The sequence below is a fragment of the Camelus ferus genome, chromosome 28, assembly GCF_009834535.1.
Source record: "Camelus ferus isolate YT-003-E chromosome 28, BCGSAC_Cfer_1.0, whole genome shotgun sequence".
Taxonomy (NCBI): domain Eukaryota; kingdom Metazoa; phylum Chordata; class Mammalia; order Artiodactyla; family Camelidae; genus Camelus; species Camelus ferus.
This window is the reverse complement of record NC_045723.1, coordinates 6,969,015-6,985,203: the sequence shown is the minus strand read 5'-3', so window position 1 is coordinate 6,985,203 and position 16,189 is coordinate 6,969,015. Positions and strand designations below refer to the sequence as shown.

The following is a 16,189-nucleotide window of genomic DNA, read 5'->3' as shown; positions in this document are numbered from 1 at the left end:
TACACTGAGGAAATAAGCCGCCCCTAAGTGTTAGAAGCTTAAATGACAAAGGGTTGTTTCTCTCTCGTGCAACTTGTCCACTGTGAGTTGCTGGGGCCTTGCTCCCGGGAGCCAGGCGGCCAGAGCAGCTCCAGCCTGGAGCAGTGCCGGTGACCAGAGCAGAGGGGACGCAGCCACGGGAAAGCAGCACCTGGCTCTTGAAAGGCTGCACGGCTGTGCCGACGGCAGGCAGGGAGAAGCTGGTATCGGTGAACGGTCCCGCAGGCTACCACGGGCTTTGTGAAAGAGATGGGATTGGAGTTGGCTGGGCTTTGAAGCATGAACAGGAGCTTGCCCTGCAGAGAAGCGGGAGGACATTCCAGGCTGAGGGAACACCGTAAACAACTCCCACTGAGTGAGTGCCTGTTAGGTGCTGGCAGCTTTCAAATCGCTTCCCACTTGGCCCTCCCAAGAGCCCTGCGGTAGTGTCAGTCCGTTTCATAAGAGGGGCAGCTGTGGGTTTGAGCTTAGCTGAGCTGCTTGCTGAAGGTCACAGGGCCAGACAGTGGGAGCCCAGGAAATGGAACCCAGTGTCCAAGGCTTTCTCTCCCTTGTCACAGCGGAGTCAGGGCAGTTGTGTGGCTGCGTAGGGTGTTTGCAGAGTGAGCTATATGTTGCTGTTTCCCTGGAACTGGTTCCAACATCCTGACGATTTGAGGAGTGGGGAGAGGCAGTGGGAATCATTACTGGATTGCAATTTTATTGTGATAGAGTATACATGACATAAAATTTACCATTTAAATCATTTCTAAGTGTATAGTTCAGTGGCATTAGGTACATTCACATTGTTGGGCAACCATCACCACCAGAACTTTCTCATCTTGCAAAATGGAGACTCTGTACCCATGAAACACTAACTTCCCGTTCCCCCTCCTGCCAGTCCCTGGCCATCACCGTTCTACTTTCTGTCTCTGTGAAGCTGACGACTCTAGGTGCCTCATATAAGTGGAATCATACAGTATTTGTCCTTGTGTGTCTGGCTTATTTCACTGAGCATAATGTCTTCAGTGTTCATCCATGTTGTGACATTTATTGAAACCTCATCCCTTTTTATAGCTGAATAATATTCCATTGCAGGTGGGTACCCCATTTTATTTATTCATTCATCCCTTGATGGGTATTTGGGTTGTTTCCACCTCTTGGCTACTGTGACTAATGCTCCTATGATTGTGGGTGTGCAAATGTCTCTTTGAGTCCCCGCTTTGAATTCTTTCATGTATGTGCCCAGAAGTGGGGCTGCTGTGTCCAGAGGAATTTTTAACATCAAGGACTTTATATGGGTCAGAGGTGCTGGTGGGCTTTGCTGGGGTCCCAGAGGAAGTGCTGCCCACCAGCACTTTAGGAGAATGCCCAAGACCCTCCAGGTTCCTCATTGTCTCCCCTACAGAATGTCCTAGTCACCCATCACCTGCTGTGAAGGGAGGTGGGGTTGCAGGAGCCCTGACCCACCACCCAGGTGCAGAAAGGCTCTCTGCTTGGTTACTTAACTGTTTAACAGGCCCAGATCTTGCCCCACAAGGAGCTGGGCAGATCTCCAGGGAGACCAGCCATTAACCCTTCTAAGCCCCTCTTTTTCTCATCTATAAAGCTGAGGTGCTGGTTTTCACCCATTTACCTCACAGATTGTCAGGAGGTTCAAATGAACAAAGGGAAATGAGGGACACAGAGATGCCACCGCCTGCTGTAGACCCGCCACTCCCACCCGGGCTGCCCTCCATGCTTCCCTCTTGGTGGGTCAAACAGGGCCACTTGCAGGGGCGATGGTTTGGGAAGGCTGAGGCTGTTTCCACAAGGCCAGAAGAGCCCCCGGGGCTGAAATAGCTAAAAAGAGGACAGTGCAGTAAGAGCACTTCCTCATGACAGTTCTGGGGCGGTGGTTTGCAAACTAGAACATGACTGAGAATCCCCCAGAGGGCTTGTTAACACAGAGAATGGGCCCACCCCAGAGCTTCTGATTCAGGAAGTCTAGGAGGGGCCCGAGAATTTGCACTTCTACAAGTTCTTGGGTGATACTGAGGTGCTGCTCTGGGGACCACACTTTGAGAACCATGGCTCTAGAAAATGGAGGAGGAAAGATACTCATTTTAAGGACCACAGACACATGAGTTCCCTCCATCCTCCCTTTCACTCCCCTCCCTTTCTTGTTTCTTTCCTTCCTTCTTTGTCCGACATTTGTTATCAGAGCACAGGGTCTGGGCTGGGCTGGGCCCAGATGGTCGTTGGCTGTCACGGCCCCAGCCGGTGCTGTGACGACGTGAAGGGGTCCGTGTGAGTCAGGCTGCCGGGGCAGGGAAAGTACCACGTTCTGGGCGGGAGCCCAGGGCACTGTGCAAAGCCAGGGCAGCCTTCCCCTGGGCTCGGGAGGTCCCCAGGCAGCAGGACACTGGATGAGGAGCTGGTCTTCGGAGAGGAACCTGATAAAGGGGCATTGTGACAACCCGATGGATATGCCAGGAGACGCCCGTGCAGAGGCACAGCTCCAAGAGGAATATCAGACCTGGGTGTCTTCCCTGGAATTTGATCTGACCCCAGGGCATTGCTTTCCCTTCTCTAGACCTACTTCTTCAACCACGAAATGGGGCTAATAGGACGCATGCTGCTGGGCTGAGGGGTTCATACGAGACAATATCACGGGAATCCTTGGTAACTGGTACCCGTCTCCTCCGCAGCCAAGGGCTAGCCCCCAGGTTCTGAGATTCTTTCTAGTAACGTGCATGACGTAATTCTAAAACTCTTCAAAATTTACATCCACTTTGGTTCGGGCCATAGATTGTGGTTCTTAGTTCTGTAAGGCGGCTGCTGTCATTGGTTTGTGCCAGTTTCACCTTGTGAGCTGCCAACTCCCCAACCAAGCAAAACACAGGACTCCCTCCCTGCACTTGGCGGTCCCGTCTGTACCCCGGGGAGGCCCACTCAGAAAGGGTGCTCCTTGGGCTGGGGAGGCACGTGGTACCCTCACAGCTACCTGCCACGCTCCATGGAGGCAGCCTCTGATGTGAAAACCCCTTCCTTGCAGCAGTGAGAGGAGGAGTGTGACCACGCCCCTCACCGCGCTGGGTGAGCTCCAGGAAAGGCTGGGTTTCCGGCCCTGGAACTCTGCTCCTGACTTTGGGAGCTTTCTGCTGTTAAAACGGTCCCTCCAGCCCATGGAGATGTTGTCATGGGTGTAACCTTCTTGTAAGTCCCTCATGAGAGGGGATTTGCGTTCTCAATCAACCTCTGTATCTCAGAAGATGCCTGGCTGCCCTAATGAGGTTCTAGGGGTGAGCATGGCCATGTGTGGCCAGCAGCTAATCTCCTTCAACGCAGTGCGGGTTCTGCCCTGAATTCTTGGCCAGTATCATCTCATGCATTTAATTTGGGGGTGGGAGGAAGTATTGAATGCAGATGACAAACACCTATATCTGTAAGAAATTAGAATTCTTTAAAGTAGATAATTCTCGTAAATGCAAATCAAACGAACCAATAAACTTATGAAAAGATGCTCAGAATTATTAATAGGGACTTACAAATTAAAGTGACACTGAGATGCTACGGCTTACCCATCAGAGTGGCTAAAATGGAAATGGTTCCATTTGTAAAAGAACAGTGTTAACCCCCACACACACGTGAACGTGGCAGGGTTTCTTAACTTTGGCGTCACTGACATTTGGAGCCTGATTTTTTTTTTTTTTTTTTTAGTGAATGAGGCAATTTATTAACCCAGCATCATTTCATGTAACGTTTCTTGTTGGCAGCTGCCACCTGTCCAGCGATTCTGTCCAAATCTCTGCGTCCTGGATGTGTCAGTTTGCAGCCCCCATCCATCTTGGCCCTTTTCCACCATTTTCAGCCCCTCCAGGGCTTGGAGGACCTGGCAGGCCATGCTTTTGGAGGCTGTGCTGAAGTGTCTGCATGCTGATGCCCCCCACAAATCTGGGTCCGGGAGCCGCCCCCAGTGCCACCCCGGAGATACAGGTGCCAGGCTGTGGGAGCAGCTCGTGCCTAGAGCCGGTTCTCATCACAGGGAGCAGGCTCCTCAGGCGTGGCCAGCTTGGCAGCGTCCCCCCATTCAGGACCTTTCAGCTTCCCCGACTTTCTGAGGAAGCTGCCAGAGCTCTGACAAACTCCCGCTGGATCACGTCTTTTACAGTAACTCCAGGCATGGTCTGGCCGCCGCGCTGCCAGCCAGCAGGAAGCGGGTGTGTGTGGATAATTCGTTATCACAGGGGCTGTCCTCATGTTGTGGGATGTGGAGCTGCGTCTCTGGCCTCTATCCACTGGATGGCAGTAACACCCCCGCCCCTGCCGCCAATTGTGAGGACTCGAGATGACATTGCTGAGGGTCCACGGGGCAAATCAGCCCCACCTCACTGAGAACCACTTGGTATACAGGTGAACATTTATAGCTGCATGTGCTTTTATGAACAATTATTTAATCATCATTTTATAGATAAAGAAACTGAGGCCAGGAGGCCAAGTAACCATCAGCTGAGGACCCGAGATCCAAGAGGGGTCTGATTTCACAGTTTCTTGCCTCAAACACAGCCACGCGGCTCAACCACATTCTTGAGGCTTGACGGGTTGAATGTCCCAGGACTTCAAGTCCGTGTGTCCAGGCCAGAACCACGGGTCAGGGAAGGAGAGCCGAGGCCTGTGGTGTCTGAGCCTGTCACATGCGAGGCCATGGCCCCGGGGCTGGCTGGGCTCCCCGAGATGACTGTGCTGAGCCGCCGGTCCAGAAAGCAGCAGCCAGCGGGGCCGCCAGACCTCTGAGCAGGGCTGACCGCCACTTGCAAAGAAAGGCCTAGAGGCTGGAGCCAGGGTGGCCTCTGCTGTGTTCGGGGAGGGAGGTGGAGGAGCTGGGGTGGGAGCCTGGGGACGACTGTGATGACCAGACTTCTGGTTCTTTCTTATTTCCCTCCCTTCTGGCCTCTGAGCGTACAAGTGCCTTTCACTCTCCTCCCCACCCTGCCCTCTCCCCAAAGCCCTGACAGCCAGCTGGGCAGGCCCTACCTGGAGTGGTGGGTGGCAGTGGGTGGGGGGAGGGTTACAGGCTCACATGCCGCCTGACAGGTTCCTCAGCCTTTGGCCATTTCACGATGGGCTGAATTTCCTGTTGGCTTGTCTGTTTGGGGCACTAGACTGGGAGATCAGTGCGGGCAGGGCCTGTGTGGTTCCTGCACCTCGGGGCCTGGTGCAGTGGGCGTCCAGGCCGGCTGGGTGCAGGACGAGGGAAGGAGGGGCACGGTTAGGATTTTTTGCTTGGAAGGTGCCTTCCAGGCCCCTGAGCCCAGACTCCATTTCTAAACTTGCTCAAGGTCTGAGCAGCTCCAATGACACCCAAGCCCAGCCCAGGTAAGCGAGGTGCTCAGCCCTGTCCCCTGGGACCAGGTCCTGGCCTTTCCCTGGGCCCGTGAACAAGCCAGAGCTGTGAACCCTGCAGAGCTGAGCTCCTCACTTGACCTCTCATGGCAGGAGAGGTGCTGCTTCAATGACCTGAGGCCCAGTCCTCGCTCCAAGCTGGGCTTTTTAAATGGAAACTTTTCAGAGCTGCTTCTAGAAGCACTCGCTGGTGCTGTCCCCTCCTCTGGCGCCTGCAGGCACCCTGTTGATAGCACTTGCAAGCTGAACAAGCTGTTCCCCTCAAGCGCTGGGCTGGGAGGCAGCTGCGAGCTTCCCGCTTCCTGGCCAGAACACCCCCACCTTTCTCGGCTGCAGCCCCAGGGAGAGCTGATCAAGGCGCCCTCTGAACCCCGCTCCATCCTCGCAGACACCTGTTGTGGCTTTATCACATACTTGCACCCCTGCTTTTGGGGGGCAGGAATCAGACCTGATGTTCACGACCCACTTGCTGAGAAGCCATCACACCAGCAGGAAAGGACGGTGGCTGTGACTTGGCACAATTTCGCGCCTGTTCTAAATTGGTGGTTCTCAACCCTGCTCGCGTTACTCTGCTAGGGTGCTTCTGATGCCCAGGCTACATCCCAGGCCCATTTAATCAGACTCTCTGGGACACGGGTGCTGGAATCAGTCTTGATACAGGCTCCAGTCTTCATACTGGCTTTATACTGGTGGCTCCAACGCGCAGAGTTGAGAAACTCTGTTCTAAGTGGTCCTCGGCAAAAGGTGGGCTTGCTTGTCCTTGCCTGTCCCCAGCTCAGGATGTAAACAAGGGTCACCAGGCCCCCACCAGGTCTACACATGGTGTAGAAATGTCAGCATTTTGGACTGCGGCGATTTTGGAGCTTGTGACCGAGCCCTGTGCAGGGGAGGCAGGAGAGAGAAAGCCGCACTAGGCTTGGGGAACCGCAGAGGGCCCGGCACGGGACTCCTGTGCTGACGCCGAGCCCTGGGGCCGGAGAACCACGTGCTCATTTTCTAACAGGTACCTTGTGACCTCCTCTGAGGATCCTCTCCCACCACTCTAGCATGCGTGGAAATCATCAGGTAGTGAACTGTCCCTTTAAATCCGAGAACACACATCATAACGTGGGGTGCAGGGGTCCATCCTGACCCTTCTCCCTGCGCCCCTGAGAAGCTGTCCACAGCCCTCTGTACCTAAGCCCGGTGAACCCTGTTTCTGTCAGGTTTCCCCCAGCACGGGCACAGGCTGCCCAGGCTGGCCCCACCACCTGTCAGAGAGAACAGCGTGCTCACTCTCCCCAGGTGAGGCCGCCCTTCCCAGCCCAGACACACACACCTCCTTCCCGCGGGCTTCGGCTCTCCTGGCCTCAGGGCCAGAAGCTGGCTGCGGAAGGAGGCCACCGTGGGAGCAGGCTAGAGTCAGAGGGGGAGGCTGCCAGGGCTGAGCTCTCCCACCATGTCCTCTGCCAAAAAAACAGGAACTTGAGACACGACTGTCCTGAGAAGTTCCAGTCCTGGGCCCTCAAATCACAAATGTAGAAACCACGAACCAAGAGCAAAACCAAAAAGTCCCAAGTCTTTCGAATTTTTTTCCTCCCAACAGCTAGCTCCAGTGACGTTTATTACACAGCCTGAGCTGGAATAACATTAGACAAAAATAGAAACAGCCTCTGATTTTACAAAGCCTCGGTACAGGTCCTCTGACTTTTCTCTTCACGCTGGGGCCCCTGGCTGCTGGTGCCAGAGGTCAGGGGAGGCCGGACCACCCCGGACAGGGCAGAGCCTGCAGAGAGGGACTCAGGCCTCAAAGCTGGGCTGCGAGCAGAGCCAGGCAACTCGTGCCAACAGCGCAGCCCGGCTGGTGGCTCGGGGCTTACGTGCCGAGGTGAGCTGCTGGGGCCCTGACTCGGGGCCGATCTGCTCTAGAAGGACACATAGTCACGTGCCAGCAGAGCCAGGACTCTGGCCCAGGCACAGAGGGTGGGTGAGGAGGGGTCTCTGCCACCTTTGCTTGGTCCAGAGAAAGGGCCTTGGGCGGAGACTCCTTGGGACCTCCGACCCCAGGGACTGGTGCAGCCAGGAGGGGTGGGCTGTCGGGCAGTGCCGCTCCTGCTTGTCGTGATCCCCAGGAGTCCTGCCTGTAGTCACCGGCTGCTCACAGCAAAGAGACCTCACCTCCCTACCCTGGAGGGACCATGGATGTCACCTCCGAGGCTCACTGCAGCCCAGGGGGAGGTCCGGCCACCTCAGAGGGACTCAAGGGACTTGGTTGGGGGCCTGGTGACCCCTGTTGACATCCTGAGCTGGACAGGCGAGGACGAGCAACATAGCCACTTCCCAAGCGAGGCTGGTCCAGCTGCTTCTCGGACCCCAGGGTCACCGCTGTGCTCCGCACCCTTGCCAGGGACTGCCCGGGATTCTGGTCTCTCCCGCCTCCGGGTTCTCTCAGGTGACGGGCTGGCCAGGTGCACGGCGCGCAGGGGCCACTATCTCAGGGGCTGCTTGAGCTCGAACAGGCCCGTCCCGCCCTTGACGACTTTCCCAACCACGAGGCAGGCTGACGGGGACCTCAGCTCGTCATGGGATCCTGGGAGAGACACAAGGGCGCCTGTTAGGTGGCTGAGGCAGAAACTGGGCATGATATTGCGGGTGGGGGAGCTCAACACTGAGGCTGGGCGGATGGGGTGTCTCCGAGGCCACGAGGAGTGGTCCTGAGGCTCGGAGTCTGATGGGAAGGAGGCACCACTGCTTCTCCGTTTCAAAGAGAGGAAGACCCTCCCACTTTCCTTCCAAAGGCAGAGGCAGCTCTCCCGCCTGCTGCCTGCCCTCCCCAGCTGCTCCGGGCAGTGAGAGTCCAAGATCTCCCCCGCATGCAGAGCATGTGGAAAGGCGCCCAAGCAGATTCAGGAGAGGGCACCTGCCCACGACTGACCCATCATGGTGGCCTGCTTCAGAAACTGGAAGCTGGTTTCAAACGTCATCTGCTGCAAAGGGGACGAGTTCGACCGGATCCCAAAGCGATTCAGTGGCTTGTAAACACCCTCGAAGCACATGTAGTCAGCGACCAGGGAGAGGTGGCGGGGGTCGACAGCGATGCCTGTCACACGGGAGACAGCAGGAAGGGTTAAGCAGGGACGAGGGGTCGGCTGGAGCAGCCCCCCCGACAGGTCAGCGCATGGGCTTGTCAGACCCCAGGGCTCCCCTCCCGGCTCTCGCACCCCTGACCTCGGCTGGGCAGCCCTCCCTCCCTGGTCACCGTGACTACATCTTGCCCTCTGCTGCCATCCCGCAGTGCAGGGAGCAGCCTTGCAGGGCGTGAGAACCTCACAGCATTGCCTGCACTTGGGAACTGGAACCTTGCAGGCAGCGGGCGGAAGCAGAAGCTCCCCCCAAGCCATGGTCCCCTACAGACGCAAAGCTCACTGCGCCTGCACTGCCGCTGCCGGAGGAGCTGGCCCAACACCCCTGGGCCTCTGGAGCGCTGCCCGTAGCTCTCACCGTACACGGCGAACACGTCCTTGATCTCCTTCTCGATCACCCGCAGTGCGGCCTCGATGCCGTACGTGCTGGCCATCGCGTGGATGTCGTTGGAATAGAGGCGGCGCAAATCCAGCACCTGGGGGAGGCGGGAGGGGTGGGTTTGGAGGGCCTGGCCTTGTGCCCCCTCCCGCAGGCGTGTCCCATCCCTGGGCTGTGCTCGCTCTTGGTCTGGCCATCGAGCACAGCTGAGGACAGAGTGGTCGCCAGGTGGCCCAGGATGAGCAAAAGGGAACAGTGTGGGCAAAGCTGCCAACAGCACGCTGGCCGGGACCTGGGATCTGTCTCGTCATCACCGGAGACGGGAGATGACTTGGTACCTGCTTTAGAGTCAACAGGAAGAAAGGGGTTTGTTTGTGTATTACTGGAAAGACCTGTTTCCTGCGATGGAGGTCTCCCTTGGCAGGTGAGGAAAATTCCCCTGCAGAGAGAAGTGCCTTGCCTGGGAGAGCGGAGCAGAGACAGGCCAGTTCCACAGGGGCGAGACAGGCCTCGTCAGAGGCCTGAGGCTCCAGTTCAGCCGTCTTGGGGGCCCACGGCGGCTCTGTGCTATGGCAGGTCACCCCACAGGAGACAGTGGAGACAGCCTGCCTGGCCTTGTTTAAACGAATCCCACGAGCGTGTGACACAGAGCTCGCCCCGTCAGTGGCTGCCTCTCAGGAGACGAGGCCTTCCTGCTCTGTCCTCTGGGGGAGCACTTGGTGAAAGGCTCTCGGGCAGGAGGGCCTTGCCGGCTCTGTGCAGACAAGGGCAGAGTGGGCTGGAGGGGTCCCAGCTCCTCAGAAGTCTGGGGGCAACTCGTGCCCAGGGCCTGAGAGCATCTCAGAAGGAGGAGGCAGTCGAGAGCGCAGTGGAAAGGACAGTGCGGAGCCACAGCTGGGGTAGGAGTGCACAGGCCCCCGCCAGCCTCGGGTGTTGGGGGCCGGGTCTGGGCCACCTCTGTGCCCAGGGCCTCCTTTACCGGACAAAGTGAGCAGCTCCCAGGCCAGCAACTCAGCAAACTATTTCTTATAAATCTACTCCGGGAAGATTTTCACTTCAAGAAAAAGAAACTATACTCAAATTAATTGAGGAAACTCTGGGTTTGGTAAAGTGAAGCAGGTTTCTGCACTGCAAGCCTTAACCGGGCTCTCGTGCATCGGGGATCCCAGGAGGTGGGCCAGGGAATGCGAACTTGGCTTGGGGACACTGGGCTGGAAGTGCGAACGGCCCAGGAAAGGCTGAGGTAGAGCGGCCCGAGCCTGAGGCACCTGGGGACCTGGACCGGCCAGCAGACGCCGCGGAGGGCCACGCACCTCGGCGTACTTGAACAGCTCCTGCAGGTTGATGCCCTCTGTGTTCAAGACAAGCTCCTTCTCGTTCTTGCTGTTGGTGGTTTCATTCAGGAGGCATCTCGTGATGCCCTTGGTTGCGTAGATGACGGCGTCCTGAGCCAAGGACACTACCAGGGAGCTCATGTCAAAGTTGACCTTCATGAGAGGAAGCTGCACTGTCACCTGCAAGAGGAGGGACAGCTGGGCGGGGGGATGGCCGCTCCCTGCCCGGGGAGATTTCTCCAGAGGCCCCTTAGGAAACACCTTGGCCGCAGGCAGAGGTCCTGCTGGGGTGAGCGGGCTGGTGCCTCTGGCATGTGAACCTCGGTGGCTTAATGACCACAGAGCAGCCACCTTCGGCCACTGGGATTGAAGACGGGAGCAACGTTTTCACAGATGTCAGCAAGAAAACGGTGAAAATCTAGCTCACTCAGCATCACCCCTGATGTCCTTTCGGTCACCACAAAGCATAATACAGGTCGTTCGGTGTGTGTCATCTTGGTCAATGACTCCTATCTACACTGCCATTTGGGAACCACCGAACTGGATCAAAGGAAAGGACAGAAAAACCGGTCTGTGTGCAGACGTCTAGGCCTGGAAACCACCGAGCCGTTCCGTGAGCGATGCGGCCTCGCAGCTGGTGACCAGGAGTGAGGATGGTGTAAGGAATGACGTGTCCCTGCTGCCTGACAGCCTGGATGGACGGTCATACCCGCGCTGCACTGGGCCCAGGGAGGCGACACACGTAGAAGTACCCACAGGCCCGGCGGTTCAGACCCATGCACGCTGTTCTTGACAGTCAGAGGGACCTGGTCTGCGAGGGGTTTGAAAGTCAAGTGTGCGGGTCCATGATCTGGGGTGGAGGGCCTGTGGATGCCACAGAACTCTTTGCGACCCGCCCTACCAGGCCCTCGACAGCCACCCCGGGCACAGACCTGGCACCACAGGCTGTTCTCGGTGTCGTACTGGTAGTCCTGCAGGAACGGGTGGCACTCGCGCACGGCCCGCACCCGCCGCTCCACCGCCTCGGCTCCCTGGGGCTCCCGGCTGCGGGGGGGCCTCCGGGGATGCGCCGGGCGGGCAGCAGGCAGCGAGTCCTCCTCAGGGCCCGAGGCCCCCTCCTCCTCCTCCTGCTCCGGGGCCTGGGGACCGCCTTCCCTGCGGACGTTCCCTTCCTCCTGCACGTCCTCCTCGTCCTCGTCCTCCTTGTCCTCTTCCTCCTCGCTCTCGTAATCCACCTGGTGGGGGATGGCGTGCAGGCTGGGTCACGTGGGCCCCCGCCATCTGTCTGGACTTGGCCTGAAGGGGCCACCTGCTCCGCAGGCCCCTTGGTCCCGGTGCCCCCTCCCCGGGGCCCAGCCCCGCTCCAGCTCTCCCCTGTGCACCCCCTCAGCCCCTCCGCACTGCCCTCTGTCCTGCAGCAGTCGGGACAGCAGAGGACTGGTAGGTGGGAGGGGAGGGAGGTATCACATTTTCATGGTAAAAACAGAAGGCAGCTGACTTCCTCTCCCTGCCAAAGGCCTCTGGGTCCTCAAATCTGATTCAAATGCAAGGATGGCCAGAACAAAGTGGCAGGCCGGGGCTGGCCCTGGCTCACTCGCTGCCCTGTGAATACCACCTTCTCCATTGAGTGGCGGGTTCCTGATGGGTTCCAGCATGTTGCAAAGGTGTGGCCTTAGGTGCGGGGGGTGACCCCTCAGGCGTGGTGGAGACGGGCTGGGACCACAGCCCCTTCACCTCAGCCACAGTCCCCTACCTCCTCCTCTTGCTTCTCCTTGCGTTTGGCGTCCGAGGCATCCGCGTCTCCCTCCTCAGCTTCGGCGTCCACAATGTGTCCCTCCTCCTCCTCACCCCCATCCTGCTCTCCCTGTGGTTTGGGGACAAGGAGGCAGAAGATGAGCTCTAATACCCAGTGCTTGGTGAGTCCATCTATCCACCCGCCAGCCTCTCCTCCCAACCATCGCCTGCTCTCCACACTCACCCATCCAGCCACCCGCCTGCCCGTCTACCCACCCACCCAGCACACAGCCACCTACCACCTTCCCAACTATCCCTCTGCGACCTGCCACCCTCCCTCCACCAGCACCCCCACCTCTGCATTCCATGCCTCCTTCTCTCCAGGCTAAATCTTTACATGCACCACTTGCAAAATCTTGCATTAAAAAAAAAAAGTGCCAAGGCTTTCCAAGGCATTGAAAGAAGATGGTGATAATATTGATCCAAATATTTTTATTCTGGGTGGAGATGAAGAGAAAGGGTTGTCTTGGTATTTTAAAACCCAAATATTTATACCTTCCTCCTGATCTCGGCTCCTAGTTTCTTATAGTCTCCTTCTCGGAGATTTAAGAATCAAGACTGGGCAGCCTTTCAAAGATATTCCAAGTCCACCCGCGCTTGAGTTAGCCACCTGGCGGACCCTGGGGAAGGAGACCTGGCGTTCTCTCTGTCTAGGCCAGGAAGTCATTTTACGGATGAAGAGACCCATCCCTCATTTAGGGATGAGGCCCAGAGAGAGAGAGGAGGTGACAGCTGAGGTCACCGAGCCAAGCAGGGGCAGGACCAGTCTTGGTCGCAGCCCTGCCCCAGCAGGGCACAGCCCCTCCAGCAGCTGGTCAGACGACACCCAGGGACCTGCCCCACCCGGCCTCGGGTCTCCTGGCAGATGAGGTATGACCATTCCTAGACTCCCTGGCATCCAATGTCTTTTCCCAGGCTCCTTCCTTTTTCGTCGCTGTAGCTCAATCTCCCTACTTCAAAATGCCTCTCTGGTCCCTGCCCAGTACTCTGTGGGCCTCAGTTCATCTGGCCTAGGTAGACCACAAACCGAGCAAATGAAACCAGAAAAAGAACTTCCAAAAGCCTAATGGGGACCATTGCTTTGAGTCTATCCTCAGGATAAAAACATCACTTAATGAAGGGTTCTTGAGAGCAGACAGATGGGTTACCTGGGCCCTCACCCAAGGCCCAGATGACCGTGCTGCCTGGCAGCCTCCCGTGCATGGCCCACCACACCCAAGAAGGAAACGTTGCTTCTTGGCTCTCTCAGAACAGCAATAAACGCTAAGCAAACAGATGGGCCAACACCAGGATGGGGCTTGAGGAGGACAGTCACAGAGCCTTCCCAGGGGGCAGACGCGGTGAGTCGCCACCCTCTGCACTTCCCAGCCTCGGACCCTCCCCGTGGGGCCCCGGGGACACGCTCACCCGACTCCTGTCCAACTCCCCAGCGTCGTCTAGATCCCGCTGGGTAGCTCTCCGCGTGTTTACGCTTCTGAAAGCTGACGCCTTATTATTCTTCTTTCTGATGGATTCCATCAAAATTTTAAAGAATCTAAAATGAGAAGAAAGCCATGCAGCCCCGTTCAGCACCAGCACCTCCACTCTCCCCTCACCGTGGGGGTAAGAAGCTCTGTCCAAGGACCTTGCACCCGTCTGAGGTGATGCTGGGGACTTTACACGTGAGACGGAGACCCGGCCTCTGCAGCCAGCTCGCTCTTTTCCCTCCTGCTGTTTCTGAATGCCACATGGCACATCAGGAAGAGCACTCACTACTCCATTCCCGGTGGGCCTGGACTCAGCAGGTGCCCTGCCACTCGCAGGGGCGTGGCCTCGATCAGCCCAGATGGTCTCCTAAGCTTTGTATTAACATGTATCATGTGATCTTGCTCTCGGGATCAGAGACAACCCCACGTCCGTCCGATACCTGTCACAGGGCCTGCATGGTGGCTGTCCAACGAGGGTGACAGAACTTGCAGGCGGTGAGGGAGCCCAGCCGGGACGGGGAACGCCCCCTGCCTGCTGTCTGCCACACCACGCACCTCCAGGAGGCGGCACTGCTCGGGCCTGCCGACTCCTGTCCTCTGACTGCTGTCCCCTCGGTGTGGGAGCCTCGCCAGTTCTTAGGGAACTAAGATGTGCAAGAGCTCATCAGAATCTCCAGGGCAGTGATAACTTACTTTGTGGCAGAAAATCATGTCGACAGGTTAGAACCAAACCAATGTAAAAGGACCGACCTGAGAAAGGGCCTGGGGGGTGGGGGGTGGTCTTTCCTGGCCCCTGGCCCCCTGCTCCTGGGTTAGCTAGTTTTCGCTCCCTCTGGGCCTTACCCTGGCCCCTGGCCCCCTGCTCCTTTCTTCATATAACCTCCGCTTGCCTGTCTTCCTCACCAAGCCCTAACAGCACACCAAGATGAACTGCTTTTAATCACATGAAGTACCGGTCCCTCCTCCGCCCAGCCAGCCACTCTCTGTTCCCTCAGCACCTATGATGTGCCCTCCACGTGCCAGCCCCAGGGGGCAAAGCAAGGATGAAAAGACAGGCACTTAGAGCCTTAACTGGAGAAGCAGGCAAGTCACATGTTTACTGTTTTGTTCATTAAAAATCAAAGACTGCTCCTTTCCCGCCCCACTACTTTTTTTTTTTGTTTGTTTTTACTTTTTAAAGTTGTAGATGTTTTTGCTGAAGTTTCTGCCCTTGACAGAAAAAAAGGTCCTCACCCACCAATCCAGGCAGGAGCCTGGCCACCAGGCACTGGGGACAGGGATGAGGGGGCCAGGTCGGGGGAAGCCCGGCTTGTCCTTAGAAAGCCAGAGTCCAACTGGGAAGAGGGGGCAGAAGGGATGCTCCTGAAAGGACAGGCTCTGGTGCAGGTCTCATCCAGAGACAGAGACAGACGAGGACCCCGTCTGTACAGTGGGGCCACTCCCGCCGCACGGCCCAGCCCGCGGCGCAGACTGGAGGGGAGGAGACGAGCCAGACGGGGTGCGGAGCTCGGTCCGCCGCCGCGCACAGCTGCTCCTCGCCTCCCCTGCTGTGCGGCTGCCGCTCTGGCTCACCCAGCTCCTGGGCCTGTCCCCTGAGGGGCTATCACCCCTCTGAGGCTCTTCCCCGCAGCGTTTCAGGCCCCTCACAACTGGCCTCAGCCCCAAATATCCACCTGCTTCCACCCACCCCCGTGCATCCTTTGGGCTTTTGCTCAAGCCACGTGCTCTGCCAGCCACTCCCCAAGCCTCCCCTCGACCTGCCAGTGCTGCACCCGCCCCCCCACTGCTGGCTCTCAGTGCAGGTGTGACCCCTAAGAGACCTATCTTCATCTCCCAGGTGGGCATCCTTCCCACCCTGCCTGCCTCTTCTGGTGAACAGGACTGGTGCAGACCATGGCAGAAGGTGAGGAAGGAGAATAAGCCCCTGGCTGGTAAGTGGCAGGCCTGCTACCAGTGCGCCAGGGCTCTCCTGGGGGTGCGAGGAGGCTGCCCTTCTGCGATTCTGCCCAGAGCCAGGGAACCGGGGGCCCACAGTGACTGCTGTGTGAAGGTGGTGCTGTTTGTCACAAGGTGGCAACTGAGAGGGAACCGGAGGGGTAGCTGCAGAGAAACCTCCCTCCCACATAATTACCAACAGGGAACATGACCCTGGGCTGTTTCCCAAAGTGCCTGCCAACCGCTCCACCACCTGCGGTTTGCAGTCAGACTCACAGGAGCTCTGCCGGCAGACTGCCAACGCGGCCGCCCGGAACTCACACCCCCACTGCCGGAGGGGTGCTCTTTCCGCCTCCCCGCCCCGGCCCACCTTCCAGGTAGTTCACACCAATAGCCAAAGGGGTGAGGGCCAGTGCTGAGAGCCAGGGGACCTTCACAGCTTATGTCTTCAGCTAGGGACACGCTTCTGTGTCTTTTTTTTTTTCCCCTCCAGTCTACGTCAAAATAGTCTCATGATCCCACAGCTGGGTTGAAAGAAGGGAAGAAAGAGAGGGAGAAGGGGAAGACAGAGAACAGGAGGTGGGAGGGAGGAGCAGAAGGGGGAAGAGAAGGGAGAAAGGAAAAAGCAGCAGCTTCTTGGGGGGAGGGTCCCTCTTCTGAGGGCACACCCCCCGCCAGGGTCTGTAAGGGGCCTGCGTGGCTGCTTCGCTGCCCAGCCCTGGCAAAGGTCGCCCAGCCACACCCACTTCACCTCCC

The 16,189-nt window shown here is 57.8% G+C and overlaps 1 protein-coding gene and 1 pseudogene across 3 annotated transcripts in view; both read right to left on the bottom strand.

Moving 5' to 3' along the window:
* Nucleotides 1–3,721: 3,721 nt before the first annotated feature.
* LOC102513981 lies at nt 3,722–4,193 on the bottom strand (annotated as a pseudogene).
* A 2,777-nt stretch (nt 4,194–6,970) lies between these two features.
* POLR1A (RNA polymerase I subunit A) overlaps nt 6,971–16,189 on the bottom strand; it is a 60,130-nt gene continuing 50,911 nt past the window's right edge. For all 3 annotated transcript variants that reach the window (XM_032469475.1, XM_032469477.1, XM_032469478.1), the window contains 7 exons: nt 13,440–13,566; nt 11,992–12,102; nt 11,171–11,473; nt 10,218–10,418; nt 8,884–9,001; nt 8,318–8,482; nt 6,971–7,972 (listed from right to left, as the gene is read on the bottom strand). In XM_032469475.1, coding sequence (XP_032325366.1) covers nt 7,872–7,972; nt 8,318–8,482; nt 8,884–9,001; nt 10,218–10,418; nt 11,171–11,473; nt 11,992–12,102; nt 13,440–13,566 — 1,126 coding nt within the window. In that variant the 3' untranslated portion in view covers nt 6,971–7,871. The remainder of the gene's footprint in view (nt 7,973–8,317; nt 8,483–8,883; nt 9,002–10,217; nt 10,419–11,170; nt 11,474–11,991; nt 12,103–13,439; nt 13,567–16,189) is intronic.